The 20199-nt window shown below is 36.1% G+C and overlaps 1 protein-coding gene across 1 annotated transcript; it reads left to right on the plus strand.

The window, feature by feature from the left end:
• Positions 1-6949: 6949 nt before the first annotated feature.
• On the plus strand, positions 6950-12261 carry LOC140157548 (uncharacterized). Its single transcript, XM_072180779.1, has one exon. The coding sequence runs from the start codon at positions 6973-6975 to the stop codon at positions 11326-11328; it is 4356 nt and encodes a 1451-aa protein (XP_072036880.1). The 5' UTR covers positions 6950-6972; the 3' UTR covers positions 11329-12261.
• The last annotated feature ends 7938 nt before the right edge of the window (positions 12262-20199 follow it).

The following is a 20199-nucleotide window of genomic DNA, read 5'->3' on the forward strand; positions in this document are numbered from 1 at the left end:
TATTTAATATTGATTTTTTTGCAGAATAAGTTATGCTCTGATAGTGATAAGTGAATTATGGTATATTTGCATTACTGTTAAACTGGTTTTAATCGACAATAATATTTTAATCAAGATTATGCAGCAAATAAAAATCGCTAGATTTTCAACTTCGATTTTCTCGAAATGCGTATTTTGCAAATACGTCAGTATGTGATGCGGCCGATGAATTGTGTGCCAGTGATTAAGTGTAATAAATAAAAATAAAAAAATAAAAAATAAATAAATAAATAAATAAATAAATAAATAAATAAATAAATAAATAAATAAATAAATAAATAAATAAATAAATAAATAAATTGCAGGCAAGTAGACCAAAAGTACACTTTATCCTGTCTTAAATTTAAATTTTTAAAATGATATTAAAATTGTGATTTATGATTTTAGTTCATTGTTCGATTTTTATCGTCACGATTTTCAAATCAAGCAAAATACAGACACAGTCATATTAGACCTTCCCGTTATGATATTTATGTTTCAGACAATTTCACCCACCTATGTGCATTTTTTTTAGGTGAGACTCTTAGGTTCGAAGAAATGAACGTTTTTGTAACACGCAATTTCACTTCCGGTAGTTCTTCACTTCCACCATAGATTGATCCAAGGCCAATTAACTCGTTTGTGCGCTAGGGCGTATTTTGTAACCATACATCACGAATCAGCCGCAAAGTCGGCCCCGGTCAATTTCATTTCATTTCGTGTTTAGAAAATATATATCATAAACTTTAAAATGGTATATCACTTGACTTCAAACGATATCCAGAAGCGGGGTTATGGTTTGTTAAACTCTGCTCCTTCAACAAAATAGTACCTTTTTTGGTTCTACATATGTTGGTAATAAATATCAAACAGTCATATATTGGTAATAATAACTGTCATAATAAAAGGTCATTTCAAATCACCCCCAAGTCAACGACATTCAGTCCGCTCTGAAGTACAAAGTACCGACACGGACGCAAACATTGTACCGACTGTGAAGGCACGCATACTTGCAGCAGAGACGCAGCACTGCGCACTGTTTACGCGCTGTATACGCGCGTGTTGTCACTTTGTACTTCAGAATGGACAAACTGGAGGTTCTGGAATGTGTTCTCCTTGTTAAGTATTGGTTATACATACCTAGACAAAATACAATGCTTTATACAATGATTTATCCAACGCAAACAAAGACTAGAGCTATTCAAGAATTGGAAGCTTATTATCCTCTTCAGCAATAGGATTATTGATTGGTTTAACCGGTGTTTGACTGGCGCTATCACATGAGTTACATGTCGCACCAAATTGAGGTACCTTTGAATACGACCTTCACGCACATATGTGACCGTACAGCTCGAATGCGCCGTAAATTCCCTAAATTGTATTCTGAGTTTCAGTGTAAAATATGCATGAAGGTCGTATTCATCGGTTCCTCTAGCTGGCGCGACATCTATCTCATTTTGATAGACAAACACCAATCAATAATCCTATTGTTGAAGAGGATAATAAGCTTCTACCTTAAATGGCTATAGAAATTGTAATAGCTCTGGTCTTTGTTTGCTTTGGCCAAATCCTGTTCAAGTGGTGGGTTACCAGGCATTGTATTTTGTAAAGGTATGTATAATAACAAACAATTAGCAATAAGAGAACTTTCTTGAACCTCGTTGACTTGGGGATGATTTGAAATGATCGCCAATTATGACTGTTTGATATTTATTGCCAGCAATGTGGAAAAAGAGACATATGTAGAAACGAAAAAATGCTACCATTTTGTTGAAGGAGCAAAGTTTACGAAACTTCGTAAGTCTCGATATTATTCGTTACTTACGATTACGCTAAACGTACTTATGAACGGTACGCCTCGTAAGTAATAGGGGTTTATTTACAGCGACCCTTCGTAAAGTTACGTCTAGTATTGGGTATTCGTAACTTACCGAACGCTTACTTGACTTACGAAGGGTTAAAACTTTAATGAAATTGACCCCTGGTTATTGTTTTATTGTGGTATGTATAAACTGTGCATTTCTTAGCTTACGTGTTCAGGTTTACGTGTTCATCAACACTTCTTACGAGTCACTTTAATACATCGGCCAGTATTAGCTCCCAGTCTGATTTGGCCCAATTTGAGTCGGCACCAGGGGGAAGTTCTTCATTAGCATTTTTGGATACGAATGTTGTTGGTGGAATATTGGCAAGTCTCTCTTCCCATACAGCAGCTCTGATATCATCACTTTGTGTATTCGTTGAGGAAGCTTTTCCTAGATTCTCCAGCCGATTCTTTGCGGGTTCATGGTCTTGCTGTTGCTCTGGTCTGCCGCTTATTGATAGCGGAGAGGTACAGGATTTGAGAGAACACAATCATGGCGGCAACAAAGGTGGGGTAAGATGATGACATGCCCAGAGAAAAAAATTGGCGACAACTAAAATATCATACTGCAGTTACTGTCCGTTTTCCTATACACAATACACAGTGCTCTCACCATTGACGCGTGACCTCTACAAATGATGTATGTTGAAGAATGGACACTTGCCTAGTTAACATCACTGTGTGAAAAATAACCAGCCAATATTTAATTTATTCTCCAAACTTCTAGCAAATATATTTCCCTAACATGACCTAAAATTACAGCTAGGTTAGATGTTCAGAAATGGTCGCACTTTTGTAAAATATGAGTGAGGGCAAGGCATAGCTAGCCAACTCCCCGTGTTAATTGAATGGAGATTTGACCGAAAATATTGGTATCGGACCGCTCACTTCTGAAAAAAAAAAAAAAAAACGGTATAAGCTACATTTAAATTATTCTAGAAAATATAGTTTTGTAACATGTCCTAAATTTTTAGCTAATCTAGGTGTTTGGAGAGGGTCGCACTTTTGTGTTTTAGGAAGGATATGTAAACGACAGATAACACCAAAAATATGAAGAAATTATTTCCAAACCGTGTTAAGTCAACAATCATTATGTTGCTCATTTTCAAGAATGCTAGTTTACAAAAAGCACGCCATTGTCTCACATCGTGAACAAAGGTACACATACCATTGTTTCCTTTCGTTTCGTTTATAATCGGTTACCCAACTGAAGCTATAATACCAGCTTTATTGCGATATCGCACATGTAGAACAGACACTTGTGCACAACCAGAGAAGATCCGATTTAATCAGTTGAGCTGTTTCAATGAGTGTTATCTTGGTTTAATAGCTTTTAATGGGGTTTAAGTCCTGCAAAGGTCGAGATGAATTCTACTGTAGACATGACTGCGGCGCTATACCACATAGTATGTATAGGCTGTCAGTATACGGGAACGGGATAAATGGTAGGATCTGATGGTTGTATGAAGTCAATATTAGCTATTATGTTGATTTTGTTTTAATTCACAGCCTGTAACCCCAAATTTTGTTATTGAATATCCCATGAATTTATGCTATGATTCCAAATTAAGACCAAACTAAGAACCAGTTAAACTTGTACTAGTATTTTTTGTGTCAGCGTTTTTGTGTGCGTTGGTTAAAAATAATAATGCATTGCACAAGCACCCATACGCCACACAAACTAAAGTTGGATTATTTTTGTAAAATTGTTTTTCACAACACGAGAGTGTCAAAAACGAATTGTTATTGTGCAGCATAAGGAAATCAAAACTTGAACTTGAATTTATGCGTGTGTGCACTGAGGTTGAGCCTTTTTTTTGCATTTGCCTTATTCACTTTATATATAGAGACTGGATGTGCACATGGAGAGTATCCATGGAAGTGGTTCATTTTATCAGCACCGCCCACCTTTGTTTCCAATGGACATTTTATTGTGAAATGTCATTGTACAAGGAATACATAAAAAAAAATTCCACATAGCCCCCGAATGAAAAATATTTAATTATCTTTGTAATCACTCAAAAAGCATTTTGTGTGAATTTTACATCCGAACTAGAGGCTATTAAATTTTTTACGAGCCTTTTTATTTTACATGTAAAGCCTATGGGGGTGACGATTAGAAATGGACGGCAATATTGAAAAACCCTCATTTTGGGCTATTTTAGACACTAAAATGCCCATAAAAAAAGAATAGCCTCTAGTCCGGATGTAAAATTCACACACAATGCTACCTGAGTGAGTACAAACATAATTAAATAAATTTCATTCGGGGCTATATCAAAACAAAAATGTCCTATACCTTCATGGTTATGAAACAAAGGTGCGCCTGGGCCGAGACCAAGTAAGCATTACTGCGTGACGCATAATACGCACATTTTGTCCCGACAAGCAGCACGCATACGCTCTGCGTCCTTACCAGTTTCATGTCACAATAGAGTGTTAGTCATGTGAACGTATTATGGATTTGGGGATCTATATAGATCTAGACTTCTCCGTAGTCCTCTTGCCCATTTTGCATACTCTGGCTATTACGTTTAAGCATAAAACTCTGATTTATATTGATTTGTGTGCAACTGATATATTTTCACATCTGTATCTGATCTTTTCAGTCACCGCACTCCCTCTGTTTTATAGCTTCCCAAGTGGACTACTGACTTTGCCTTGCGGTTAAGATATTTAACACGGGCCTCTATGGAGAGTTAGGCCAATTTCTGGCCTAACTAAAATTGGTCATGATGTAATGCATCTTTAAATGGATCTGCCTTGTGATTGGTCGCCCATATCTCGATATGATTTTAATCTTCCGGTCCCGCGCTATTACCATACCGTACACAACTATCTGTGGTATTTGCGGCGCTTTTGTGTTGACGCGAAAGTTAATCTCTCATCAAACATCTAGCGCGTCTTGTACTATACCATGCTTAGTACTTGTGGTTAATGGACTGATAAACAAGTGTGCTTGACAGTGTGTTTTAGAGAGCAAAGTCCCAGGGTAAAGTTCTGCTTAAAATTCAAAGTCCATAGTCGGATTTTCAGAGTTCGCTATCAATAAACTGGTAGTTTCCAAAATCAGAATTGTTCAGTATTAAAGTGAGCCATTATAACTATGCAAGATAATGTTGCATTCACATGTTCAATTACTTTTATTGTCACTAATCATCTGATATTTTTAACTCTTCATGACCATTTTACTATTGAATACTTTAATTTTAATAAATATCAGTATAATTTTGAGTTCAACGAAATGGATTCATCATGACTAATAATAACATATTTTTAATAAAATTCGACTATATGGCGTAGTCTAATATAGATCCGAATTAATGCAGATTTATAGCGTTGCATGAATAATCTGTTCCAGTGACTAAACAAGAAAATATGCTGTTTTTGCTATTGAGGCAAAAACGAATTGAAGGTTTATATAGACTTCTGTACAGTGTACCTGAATTTACAATTGGATTATGAAATAATTACATTCAGTGACGGTATAAACAACTTGTTTTGAAGACTTGTCTTCTAGAACTACTTCAGAACTACTTTAATTTTGGAATGGCAACAGCAGATCTGGTGATAATCTAAAATGATCATGCTGCTGAGTTGAAGGAAGTGTTACAAAATATTTTCATTCTATTATAGCGTATTTGCACAACAAACTTGATGTAATTTTTACAGCCAGCCTTCGATCAGGTCACTACCACAGGCACTGTGACCTACCACACTACTTTGAAATGCCTCTTTTTGTTCATATTCATTGACGAAATGGAAGCTAAGTTTGATATATATAAATTCAGAATTGTCTAAACTTCTAAGTTCGCATTATAAGCAGACGACAGCGATCTAAGCTACTGTGTGGCGCTAATATGAGGTAGAAAATTTTGACAGGTTCCATTCTTCTCACAAAGCATAATGATAATATGGTTTTCTTCTTTGACTTATAACTGCTTATAGCAAGCTATCCGACTGGAAAAATTTGTAATCAAACCTTTTGGAACGGAACATTTATACCACAGATTTGCTCTTTGCCAACAGATTGCCGTAGTTATTCCTTTCACACCAAGCAGCGTTATTGCGTGATGTGTAATACGCACCTTTTGTCCATATACGCAGTGTGCATATACCTGGTCCTTTGCCAGTTGCAGGTCACCAATTATGATGTTGGTCATGTGAACGGTAATACGGATTTTGTGAATCTACATTGATCCGAATTAATGCAGATCCATATCGCTGTGTGGCTGATTTGTTTTATTTTCTAAACAATCGAGCTTGTTCGTTACCTTCACCTTTACCATTACCTTTACCTTTTGTTTATATTGTTTACCCTCAACATGACATAGCTGTGACTCATGGTTATTGAAGCCAAAAAATATAAATAGGTCTAGCATGGTACTGACGTCTGTACAGTGCAACCTGAAATTACCCGTCGATTAATGGAATTTGATTGACAAATATCACATTCGCAGTTGTATTAATAGCTTCCAAGTGACGGTAAGAATAGTATTCACACGCAAGATTTCTACAAAGTATTACTAGATTTAGAATGGAAACATACAGCGTGTGATAACCTAAGTGTACTGCGACTGATAGAGACCCCGAGAGATGGCGATTTAGCATGCTTTTTCCTGTGACGACCTAGAATGTAATTTGCCTGTTGAAATTCTGGGTTCACCAATTTTTCCTACAAATACATCTGCAGACAACCGTGGCAACTGTGGCTGATAATAAATACTGATATAGTGAGTTTGCATTTGTTCAAAAAAGTACAGGAGGATTTTGAATCAAACCTTTGCAAAGGGAACGTATACCACCGACCTCCAACAAGCAGTATCATGTCGTAGTTATTCATTTCACACGCCTATTTCATATCCATGATATCTGATACGACGTACAGGTCTTCCGACTGGGCATCATAGCAGAGATATTGCTTTTGATGTGTGACAAAAATCACATCATTTCTCTCTTTGTATCATTAAGGAAATGTACTAGCAGGTTTTTTTTTCGCAAAATATTAATTTGCAAAGTAGAATAAACTTATTGAACTTGACATAAGTTCGGCACTATCGGACACATAACTTGTGATCATAACAGCATTCATGATGGTGGTATTTGCATCATACTACTACATTATTCTCTTTGCACTTTGCGGGATCTATCTAAAAAGAGCAAGGTCAGAAATGACTGATATCGGCGATACTATTAGATGTCAGAATCAGCACGTTCTTCTCCAGGAGAGTGAAACAATTACAATCCAGACGTATGAAAATGAAACTTGCAACTTTTCGGTATCCTCATTTAATGATCAAAGAATTACCGTGAATGTTCTTCGTTTGTCTTCATGGTCTTTTTATGATTACTTTACGCTGCACGTTTCGGGAGAAGAATGCGCCAATTTAACTTTCGCCTGGATTGGATCTACCGAGGAAGCATGCGCGATTGTGTTAAACTGTACTACTATCCATATCGATACGCGGGCTTTATCTTTATTGAAAATACAGAGTACTAATTTGATTTCTCCGACGCATGCCATGGTTGGCCCAGGGAAACCAAGTAAATCAGAGATAATGACGTTCAACATGTGCGCAAATGTCCATACCATTGATGTGATTTATAATATTCAATATCATGAAGTCACCAACGCGAGACTACAAGAGCTAAATCCATCTCTCCAGATCAAACTAAAAGGTGATCCATACTTCAAACCGGATGAATTACCTGGATTTGACCTCGGTCTCCAAGAAGGCTTACTTTTGGCGGAATTTCCAGAATGTCCTATAGGCTGTTTCTGTTCGCTAGAATTCCAGTTGTTTCTTATTGACTGTCCCGATATACAGTCTAATAGGAAAATGCTACTGGAATACAAACCTCTCGATTTAAATCCCGCAGATTCAACAGTTATAGATATCGTTAACAGACAAGTGACTCGAGTGGAACCATACATTTTCTTCAATATGACAGATGTTATTATGTTGTTGCTGAGCAAAAATCGCATAAGCATTATTGGACCAGGTACTTTTAGAGGTTTAGATCGTATCCATACATTGGATTTGTCGTATAATCAAATCTCAAGTATAGAGCTTGACTCATTCTCACATATGAATTCATTGAACCGGTTACTGTTAAATGTAAATAAGTTAACGTATATTTCACATACTTGGTTAGCTGGGTTAGTTAATGTACAGGTACTTTATTTAGGTGGTAATCCAATCAGTAATACGGAACCGGATGTATTTTCGGACATGACGAGCTTAAAGGTCTTGTCGTTACCTGATTCACAGGTCACTTATTTGAAAAACCTTACTAGCAAACTGCTTTTGTTTGACCTTTCATCAAATAATTTCACAAGATTTCCCATGAATCTGTTGACCAATCTGACTCATTTATCATTGGATAATAATCAAATATCATTTCAGACCCAAACAATATTTCACGATCCATCTGCGTTGCTATCACTAGTTTTGTCACGAAATGGCATATCTTTCATTCCAAATAACCTTTTCAGTCATCTCCATTCTCTAAAACGCCTTAATTTGGGTAACAATGCATTAACAGATATACAAATTGACCTTTTTAGTGGGTTAAGAGACCTAGAGGTATTATATCTGAGAAACAATAGCATTGAATCATTACCGTCGGGTGTATTTGTAGCTCTTCAGCCATTGCAGGTGCTTTTGATGTATGACAACAAGCTGAAGATGATTGAAAATGACCTTTTCAATGGATTGACGAAATTGGGGATTTTAGAATTGAGCAGCAATATCATCGAATCATTACCATCAGGTGTGTTCAGAGATCTTCAGCAATTGCAAGAACTTTATCTGTATGACAACAAACTAAAGAATATTGAAATTAACCTTTTAAAAGGGTTAACGAAGTTAGAGATATTAAGTCTAAGCAGCAATAATATTGAATCATTACCATCAGGTGTTTTTAGAGATCTTCATCAATTGCAAGAACTGCATCTGTATGACAACAAACTGAAGAAGATTGAAAGTGACCTTTTAAATGGGTTGACGAAGCTAGAGATATTAAATCTAGGCAACAATAGTATAGAATCATTACCATCAGGTGTTTTTAGAGATCTTCATCAATTGCAAGAACTGCATCTGTATGACAACAAACTGAAGAAGATTGAAATTGACCTTTTAAATGGGTTGACGAAGCTAGAGATATTAAATCTAGGCAACAATAGTATAGAATCATTACCATCAGGTGTTTTTAGAGATCTTCATCAATTGCAGGAACTTAATCTGTATTACAACAAACTGAAGAAGACTGAAATTGACTTTTTAAATGGGTTTACGAAGTTGGAGATTTTACATCTGAGTAACAATATCATTAAATCATTACCGTCAGGTTTATTCAGAGATCTTCATCAATTGCAAGAACTTTATCTGTACGACACCAAACTGAATAAAATTGAAATTGGCCTATTAAATGGGTTGATAAGGTTAGAACTATTAAATCTAGGCAACAATATTATTACACCATTACCATCAGGTGTATTCAGAGATCTTCATCAATTGCAAAAACTTTATTTGTATGACAACATACTGACAAAGATTGAAACTGACCTATTAAATGGTTTGACGAAATTAGAGATATTAAGTCTAGGCAACAATAGTATAGAATCATTACAATCAGGTGTATTCAGAGATCTTCATCAATTGCAAAAACTTTATCTGTATGACAACAAACTGAAGAAGATTGAAATTGGCCTTTTAAATGAGTTGACGAAGTTAGAGATATTAAATCTAGGCAACAATAGTATAGAATCATTACAATCAGGTGTATTCAGAGATCTTTATCAATTGCACGAACTGTATCTGTATGACAACAAACTAAAGAAGATTGAAATTGACCTATTAAATGGGTTGACGAAGTTAGAGTTGTTAAATCTAGGCAACAATAGCATAGAATCGTTACCATCAGGTGTATTCAGTTTAAGTAATTTATCCAGTCTGATGTTGAACAATAATATGCTCAAAACATTGCCTTCTGCTCTATTTAAAGACCTTAAAAGCTTAGAGGAGCTTCATCTTTATAATAACAGATTGACTGAATTACCAGAAGATATTTTCCACCAATCTGGGGGAATGCCATTAAAACTTTTAACAATATACTCTAATAACATCACCAAGCTTTATCCATATCAGTTTGCAAATTTGACAGATTTAGCACTATTGGGTCTCAGTGATAATCAATTGAATGAAATCAGCAGTATATCACTGTATGGATTAACTAAATTGAAATTTCTGAACCTGGTGAGAAATAACATAACGAAGGTAACTAAAACTTCTTTCATGGGATTTACCCTCAAAAATCATAGCTTTATTGCTGTAGACAATCCAGCCACATGTTGTTTTCTTGAACTATCCAATCGGTCTCAATGTGTTCCAGAAAAAGCAAAATCCCCTTACCTAACATGTAAGCAACTTCTTCCCTCAATCGCGGTTAAACTCTGTACATGGATTTTTGGCTTTGTCGCTACTTCTGCAAACATCGTGGTGTTCGTTTGGGGATGTAAAAAGATAATATTTAAATTAGCGGATAAAGGGCAAGTAAAGCAAATTGTTTTGATTACAAACTTGGCTCTAGCAGACCTACTTATGGGTCTATATTTGTTAATTGTTGCATGTGTTGATCAATACTATAGTGAACAGTTTGTTCTGCATGCCGAATATTGGAGAAATAGTATACTGTGCAAATTCAACGGATTTCTATCGGTCTTATCAAGTGAAGCATCTCTACTTTTTCTAACCCTGATAGGTGTAGATAGATTTTGGGCATTTCGAAAAATATTTATAACACGCAGGCTTTTTGGCAAAAAGACACAGATAGTTCTGGCAATATTTGCTTGGGTTACTGCTCTTGCATTAAGCATTGTAACTGTAGCTTTCAAAGATGATCAATTATATCAAAATTCAGATGTATGTATTGGATTGCCACTGATAAAACGTAAAATATATAGGGAGGAGTATCCAAATATAACTATATCTTATGACTTTGATAGGCCAGATACTATTCTTGAGATAAAAGCATTTACAGAAATAGGATCTAAAGTAGGAGGTTATTTCTCCATTGGGATTTTTCTTGGGCTTAATTTTCTATTATGTCTGTTGATTGCAATATTTTACATACTCTTATTCATTCATATCTGGAAATCAGGATTCTCCTTGCCCAAGACTGATTTGAAAATAGCCATAAAGATGGGTGTCATCTCGTTAACTGACTTAATGTGCTGGCTTCCTATTGTGATATTAGGTATTCTAGCACAGACTGGAATAAAGGAACTACCCTCTGAATGGATACCATGGGTTACAACTTTTGCTTTACCAATTAATTCTGTACTCAATCCATTTCTTTATGCCACAGTAGATCGAGTTTCCAATCATTTTGTACATCGTTTACAACCGAATTGCTATATGCCAATAATGGATACAATGTTGTAGCCTGGTTCTGTCATTTTACCGACAACACTAAATATTATGTTTTGATAATATTTCAAAATAAAAATAAAAACATAATTGATCGAGGGGTTACTGCAACAACCCCTTATGTACAATAGCTGCAAATAGGATATTTTTGCACTAACTCCTTGATAAGATCATTATATAACATTCAACAGAAATATGTATTTAAAGAACAAGATATTACCATTTTATCATTGTATATGTATCATTGCATTGCATTATTTACTTTTATTTGAAGTGTCTGGTGTTTTGTTTCATAATGAACCACTTCCGCTTAGGATATTAAACTATATATATAGAGGCATTAGTTGGTGAAATTATATTTGAATTGTAAATATTGAATTAGGCCTTTTAAATTTGTTGTATTTGTCTTGCTTTTCCATTGATGAGGCTAAGCTGTCGCAAGCAGCTGATATCAACATATTTGACCCATGTCATAAATCAGCCAAGAAAGTTCTCTGCGTTCTTGTTTCAGTTTCTTAATAATCGTATCGTGATCGTCGGACGTCATCTTCATGTTTGGTAGGTCGCTGAGAAAAAATATCTTAATTTTGCGGTCTAATTGTCATGACCTGCTCCACAAATACATTTGCTTGTATATAAAAAAAAAACGTCTAGATTTGTCGTCACATGATTGCAAAAACACAAAAACAAACAAATGGGTTGATAACACCTTTGTTTTTTTAAATAATAACAATATAAATATAACAGCTGTTGTAAAGAACTTAGCCATAACAATGGGAAACCACGTGGCCAAATCAAAACCACTTGAAAAGAACTTGAAATGACCCATTGTATGTCATTGATGTTTAAAGTTGTTAAGATATAGATATGGAAATGAGAGGCAACTGTACCAGATGCGTGTCGGCAAGATCATCTTGGATGTGATTTTTCTTGATGAAAAAAATTTAAAAAAAATTGAAAATAAACTTCTTTTGATATGGAACGAGTTTCAAATTTGCAACCTGGACCTCATGGAAAAACAGAGGATACCTTAAAACATCCACTGAATGAGTAACCCAGGCAAAAGAAGAGATAAAACAAACAAACAAACACACCATCTGAAAAAGTAAAATCTAGTAACAGGTTCCCAGTGTGCAATAAGTACAAAAGGGAAATTAAAAACATATTTTACTCAAAGAGTAAGCTTCTGTGCATGACATCAGCTCACCACGGCTGTTTGATGTATATAGAATTGGCTTCATTATTAACTAAATGCAAACTATAGATGGCGCTATTTATCCCAAAAAATTTCTTTATTTGCAAGGGTTAGGTGATTAATACCGCCATTAAAACAGCTGGAATAGGTGAAACAAGCAACAAGGAAATTTTATAAACATATTTTATCAAACAATAAAAGGAATTATTTGTATTAAAATCTTGAAAGGTTAATTTCCAGTAACTAAATAGCGCCACCAATTTTGGCATTAATAGATACATTTTATGTCTGAAAAAAGCTTTAAAAATACTATAAAAGTGAATAATTTTGTAAAAGAGGGGAAATTATAGTTGAGAACGACTCAAAAGCATCTGTATCCATTAGCACGATATCACTTTTAGCTGTTTAAGCCTAAAATTTGGTTATACATGATGTTTTGTTTGAAAATCTAATAAATGATCCCATCAAACAACCGTGTCACGTTGTGCCACTTTTAATATTTATCCTGCTAAGTGCGTGATGCATTTGTATGTTGTATAATAATGATATTTGTTCATATATAATTGTACGTTTAGATTTTTTTGTGAAATGTTTTAAAAGTTGTTACATATTTGTTATTTTTATCGTTGTTAAAAGCAAATTAAACTTTTTGTTGTTGTATGATGATTTACAATGTATGATTGTGTGTGTGATGTGGGCTCGAAAAAGGAAGTAAATGCCTAAATAATAACCGTTATATCTAAATATAGGTTTCTGCTAGATCCATGCTAGATAACCAAAGGTTGTGCAATAAGTTGCATTGAACTAATATGTGTCATTGTTGTTGCACTTCACGGTTGTGAAATTTTACATAGTAGTTATACGTATACTACTTCCCTTTACTTGATGACGTCATTCGCTATTTCAGGAACTTAAAGGATTCATTGTGTGAATCCGGAGTTCAATTATTTGATATCAGCCCAGTCGAATTAAGGAAAATAAGGGGTTGACGCACCACTAATTACAACAGAATCCATTTAATCACCATTGATTTAAGAAAAGCATATTAAAGTCATAATGTACGATCTTTTTCAGAATTTACCTTTATTTTTTTTCAAAACCGATTTTTTGGCATATTTGTAATACTTACATATGTTCTAACTTAAATCTATGAGCAAACTGTCAAATTCGTCCTATTTGTAGTAAAACGGGACGATTTTCTGTTGGTCCGACATAAAGTCATAATTTTTTAGATTATGACTTTATGTCGGCCACGATCGCAAACCGTAGTCTCGTACAAAACTAGCTTAGTTACGCTCCCTCCACATGTGGAGGGAGCGTAACCAAACTGAACGCGTAGGAGACTAACTCTGAGGCCGCACTCGATGTCCTAATCCAAATAGTGCGAGATGTTTCGAGTGATAGAGGTGGAGATTATGATGTTGTTTCTTTGCAAATTCCCAATGTTTTTCGTGTCCAAATGTATTGGGAACTTTCATAATGATTGTATATTATAATTTTAGAAGAAAAAAAGAAAAATCTAAAAATTTAAAAAGATCGTACATTAAGGCTTTAAATGACACATCAAAATCCCACGCTTATGCAGTGAAATTTCAAAGTTGGTAAAAGTTGATTAACGTAATACCAATGTGTTCCCCCTCATCATAAGAATTCAGAAAAAGTATAGTTTGGGGGTCCAAAGACGTCTACAATTGGAAAAATGGGATTCTGTTGCAATTGGCGGTGGATCATTTCATAATTTAGACTGGGCTATATATCCGTACAGCATTTGTGATTGAAACCGAGATACGTCACATTGATGCGTACATCGTCACTGCGCACGTTTGGCTTATCGAGACTCCCAGTTGAGATATCCGCTTCGACGATGACGTATTTTGAGTTCATTCGTAAAGGCTTTATGGATATATCGAAAAGATGATTATGCCTAATGGGTGTTAAAAAACTAAGACACTTACAAATCAAGAAATTGAAAAACATTTTTTTTATACAATAAGCCTACGGAAAGCTATGTGCACCATCTAGCTCAGTATAGCGGGCGATATAGTTGTGATTTGTACAGCTCTGTACATTGTATAGGCCTTATTTCTCTTAACATATTTGGACATTAATCGGTGGTCACTCGATAGTTAGCCCAACCATAACTTAGAAGATAAATAAATGCCAGAAGCTATTCTATTGTGGTGGATATCCAGACTACAGTTATGTCAACATTTAGTTACTCATCCATAATAAAGGCAAATAATGATTATGTGTTTCTGTTATAATCAAATCACTGTGTATACATCCATCCCAAAATCTGATTGCTATTATTATATGGGTGAATGGACAACAAAAGATTCTCCATAGGGCCCGAACTGGCCGATGAGTAAGTCTTTATTGGGCGAATTATCGTGTGTCCACCAGTAATGACATATTAGCATATTTTGAATTATAAGTATGACCTTTGTGTGACCTGTGTGACAGTGAGTGACGCCTTGTATTTCAAATTGGCCATCATGAACAATTGGTGGACTTGAGAATAAATGCCAAACAACAAAGTTAAGCCGCTAAAATAAAAAAGTAAGCTAAAACGAATATGTTTGGCAACTAAATATACATTGTATAGGGTGCACAACTTATAAGTTCCCCCTAATGCTTTTTTAAATAAATCGAAAATTATTTAACGAAATGTAAAATTGTAAAAAGTTACGAGTAACCTTATTTGTTTGACAAATCTGGGCCAATTTGTAGTGTCACACATCATTGTGTTTGATCACAATGGTTCATTATGTAAAAAAAAGAGTGAGTTTTAAAAGTTGCACCTGAGTCCATAGGAGTCAATTGTCAAACAATACAGTATGTTAGGCCTATCCATGTGTTTGTAATGGAATTAAAACTTAAAGTCTAGATTTTTAGTAGGGGGATGTGTCCTCCTGCACTGTTGACAAGTGCATTGCAACGTCGCCGCATGCTGTTTATTAAATTCCGGACCCGTTGATGGTCCATACATGTTGGATTGCTCGGGTTAGCTCTTGCAGTGTTGTGTTTTCATCGATAAGGTTTTTTTTAACATCTCAGCCATTTATCATTAAAAAGAAAAGAATTAAACACCTGCTTTGCTTTCGAAAAAGAAGAAGAATACCAAAGATTAAGTTTTCTTTTACAAACACATGGATATCCCTGGCCTACTGTATTGTTTGAGAATTGAGCCCTATGGACTCAGATGCAACTTTTAACACTGCTTAAAACGGTCTCTTTTTTTACATATTGAATCATTATGACTGAACCCAATGACGTGTGACGCTGAAATTTGGTCCACATGTGTAAAACAAACAAGGCTGCCCATATCTTTTTACAGGTTTGCATTTTTTCAAATATTTTGCGATTTATTTTAAAAAGTATATAGGGGGAACTTATAAGTTGTGGACCCTATATATTGTTCAATAATAATTTAACTATGTAAGAAATACAAGCCTTTAGATCTGAGACCAAAGAAGACCAGGGCCATGCGTAGAGCACTGACGCCACGTGAAAAGAAATTAAAAACCAAGAAGCAGTGGCGAAAAGAGAGACTGTATCCAAAGCGCAAATATACTGTGAGGGAATAACTTTATATATATATAAACCAATATCGCAGTAGGACCATTAAAGTTAGAGAATGTACAACAGCTTCAGCATGTCAGATTTATTTGACAAAAATTGATACCGATGTAAGCCCGAACAAAGTTTTGGAAATAATTATAATACTGTAGCTTACTTTTGCAACCCTGTTACATTGCCTCTGAAACCACCAGACTTCATCAGACAACTGATCCGCTGGATTGAACAATAGAGGGAGACTCCATTTTAAATTATCTCATGCATGAGACTGTGCCATCAAGAAGATAACTAGCCTTCTATCACGTGACCAGTCCAGCTGGTCACTTGCCTGATGAATTCTGGTGGTTCCAGACTCAACGTATCAAAGTTGCACAAATTAAGTTCCAGTATTAGATTTATTAGATTTATACTGCATTATTTTGGCCATATCCAGAGAATGCCTCCCTCACGCCTTCCCAAGATGGCCTTCAAATGCCACATCCAGAGAGTCAGACCTAGAGGAAGACCACCTACTAGCCGACTGCAAAAGAACCAACCTAAACTCCATAGTAAATACCAGTCGTACAGCGGAAGACAGAACAGTTTGGCGGGACACTGTGATGCGGATGCCATCACTCAACCCCCAGTTGGAGTGAACGGCATAGATCAAGGTAGGTCAAGGTAGATCATTAGATTTATTTAGCAGTCAAGTTAGCTCAATCGATAAGGCGTTCGACTGTGGTACGAGAGGTTGCGGGTTCGAACCCTGGCGGTGCCTATACGCTCACGTGGAAAAATTGAGTTAGCTTGAAATTCCCCTGGACAAGGAACTCACTGCTAATTTGTCTCGTTGTAACCCGTACGAAACTCGGGGAGCTGATCCTGGTTGCGATGGTTATTTGTGGAATGTCTAGGGTGTGCGCTCTTGAAGCAGCAAAGTCCCTGATTTGTTGTTTAATGGTTTGTGGAATGATGCGGGGCCGTAGTGGTCAGCGACAACCTGTAAAGTGTGCTGAGGCTTGTGGATCAACGTCTAGGCGTTGTGCCTGTGCGTAGCGCACTATAAATCACTGTGCTTTTTTTTAATTTTTTTTTTTATGCCCAACTACTGGATGACTATTGACATTCAATTTAAGCACCAACATGTTCACTTAATTGCCCTCCAAGAAGTACATACTAATTCTTTGGCTCACCTGAAGTTTGGTAGTAACGTCAATGCACCTACGTCACTGCCGAATTTGAGGCTAACCATTGTATAAGTACGTTACGTTACCTCTGCCTTAATGAAGCTTGCATTTTCAATTCATCACGTGATTCTCCCTGAGGTTTTTTACCTATCATTGACGTGATCAATAAGACATACAACCTAAGGAAGTGCTAGACTAAATACTTCCGTCTTCACTGCGCATGTATTTGTCTTATGCTTGTAATGACGACTGAAATTCTTACACCTCGTATCGTGTCGGACTCATGAAAATATTACTATTGGCGCCACTGTACCACGCCATTTTGACAAGATCAGGCTATGAAGTTCTAAAAGTACCTTTTCCATAACAAACTCGATCAAAAGGTCAATTTAAACACAACTGCGCAGTCTCAGATCACCAGAATCTAGTGGAAAAGTCCGTCACTTTTTTAAAACACAAGTTTCTCAGTCGTCAACCCAGAAAGTTGACGAATGAGGGCAGCAGTCTAAGACCCAGGCGGGTAAATGAGTTAAACTAAGATAGCCGTGAGCAGGCACGTAGTTCATAGCAAGTGACTTTTGCTAAAGGGTTGGCAAATGTTGACAGTCTCAATACATGGGGTATGACAGAGGCACTGTTTAATTAAAGGAGTTACTACTAGTTGAAAAAACAGTTAAATGTTACAAATTTGCTACCTAATGTCTAATTGAAGCCAACGGACGTAAAACGTGAATGTTGATAAAAACAGTTGCCATTGGTGCGAGAGGTCCGGGGTCCAAATATACCCCGTAGAATCAGTGATAAAATACCTCATCACAATCGGTTACGGACAGGGTAATAAGCCCGATTTTTTTGCTACACTTTCCTGTCCAGTAAAATTACCACGACCAGTTATCTACGGCGAGGTCATGTGTAACTGGTCGAAGTTTTATCAGTGTTATCTCCTAGGTTGATGTCTAAAAAATGCTTGACATTATATAAAAATATTGAATGGTTGTATGAATATGAAAATGGACAGTACAGCAAATTGGACTAACATGTCTGATATGATATGCATACATTGTACTTGCACCGATATTTGTGAAATAATTCAACAAAGACATTTTGATATATAAAACTGATGTTAGGTAAGAAATTTCATCAAAGTCAAAAAGATATGCTGAAAGTCTTGCAAAGTGTGTCAAGGTTAATATAAGTGCAATACTAAATTAATACTGGAATTATAGTTAAAAGTATATTTTGTGTTTTTATTATTTAAACGTCAGTGCCTACAGTTTTCTTGAGATCTGTCATGATATGATCGATATTCTGCCAAACGCTCCTTGAGAATGTCCAGCTCCTCTTGCTTCTGCAAAAGAGATACAAAAATATATGCAAAAGCTTTAGTAGTTTTAACTATTAAAATAATCATCAGGGGATTGTGTATTTTCATTATAACACTATCCCAGCTAACACACTACGTTTTCACGACATTCGCTGACGTTGGACTTAGGTTGTCATTTACGTTGTAAATACGTAAATCTGTGAACTCGTATTCGTGTAGTGACAACGTTATTTTCGACGTTAAATTTGGACGATGATATAACATCATTATGACGTTGTAATGACGTTGTTTCGACGTTGATGCAATGTTTGACCAGACCTGGTTGAATAATACGTTCAGAAAACGTTACACAAATACGTATCTGAAAAATAGTTTAGATATTGACAACATGGAATGTAAATTCTTCCATTCCAAGGAGATTGTTGTCCAGCCAAACTTTTCTCATCGTGTCGATTGACGATCGCCTTTAGGCGTGAAACTCAAAGTAACGACTTCTATTCCTGAAGTTATAAACTTTAAATTTTTATACGCTCTCCTTTTTGGGATTGAGCATCATTGTTGCCGGATGTTAATATAATGTCTTTTAAGACATTAAAATCACGTTGTCTCGACGTATAAAGCACGTGGTTAAAACGTGGTTTAAAAGTCATGAACTGACCCAGATACAACGTCATCTACGGACGTCGTTAGTACGCAAATTTATGACGTTGTTTCGACGTATAAAGTACGTTATTACAACGCCGTGTAAATGTCATGGTCTGACCTCGATACAACGTAAGGGGTGGTGTAATAATTATGTGTACCCCGGGGTGAATTATAGGGGGGCAAAGATTTTTGGCAGGCCAAAAGGGGGGCAAGCATTTTTGGCAGGTCGAAAGGGGGGTCAAGCGATTTTTGGCAGGTCGAAAGGGGGGCAAGCAATTTTTGGCACAGATATTTTGGGCACTGTTTCTATATTACGCCCTAAAAGGCGTAGGAAAACGTTACGAACACGTTCAAATATGCAAAATTTCCTGCTCGCTGCGCTCGCATTTTATGTTAAGACAATTTAAGGTTTTAAATTCGGGTTCCCCAAAATCTTGCATGTGTAAGGGGGCAAAGATTTTTGGCACGTCAAATGGGGGGCAAAGGTTTTTGGCACGTCGAAAGGGGGGCAAAGGTTTTTGGCACAGCCAAAGGGGGCAAGCGATTTTGGCAGACCATTTTGAGAATTCACCCCCCGGTACACATAATTATTGCACCACCCCTAGTCTACTGACGTCGTAATTACGTTAATTTGTGAACTCGTATTCGTGTTGTGATTTTCGGACGTTGATATAACGTCATAGTGACGTTGTTTCGACGTTCACAACTTGACGTCGAAACAACGTCATAATGACGTTACATTAACGTTCGGGAATAACGTTTCACGACACGAATAGGAGTTCACAGATTTACGTACTTACAACGTCCGTATATTACGTTTGTACGACTTTATATAACTTTAAGACAACGTTGTAACAACGAAAAATTGTTAGCTGGGATAATATTCTAATTCTTCTACATACTGTTTCTGCTGACTCTTCTCCTCCTTCTTGTTCATACTCTATTTTCTTCCCCTTCTCCTTCTTCTTCCTCTTGTT

Source organism: Amphiura filiformis, chromosome 7 (assembly GCF_039555335.1).
Source record: "Amphiura filiformis chromosome 7, Afil_fr2py, whole genome shotgun sequence".
Lineage (NCBI taxonomy): Eukaryota > Metazoa > Echinodermata > Ophiuroidea > Amphilepidida > Amphiuridae > Amphiura > Amphiura filiformis.

Excerpts from the sequence above, each read along its gene's own strand:
- LOC140157548 (XM_072180779.1), top strand. The coding sequence starts at position 6,973 with ATGATGGTGGTATTTGCATCATACTACTACATTATTCTCTTTGCACTT.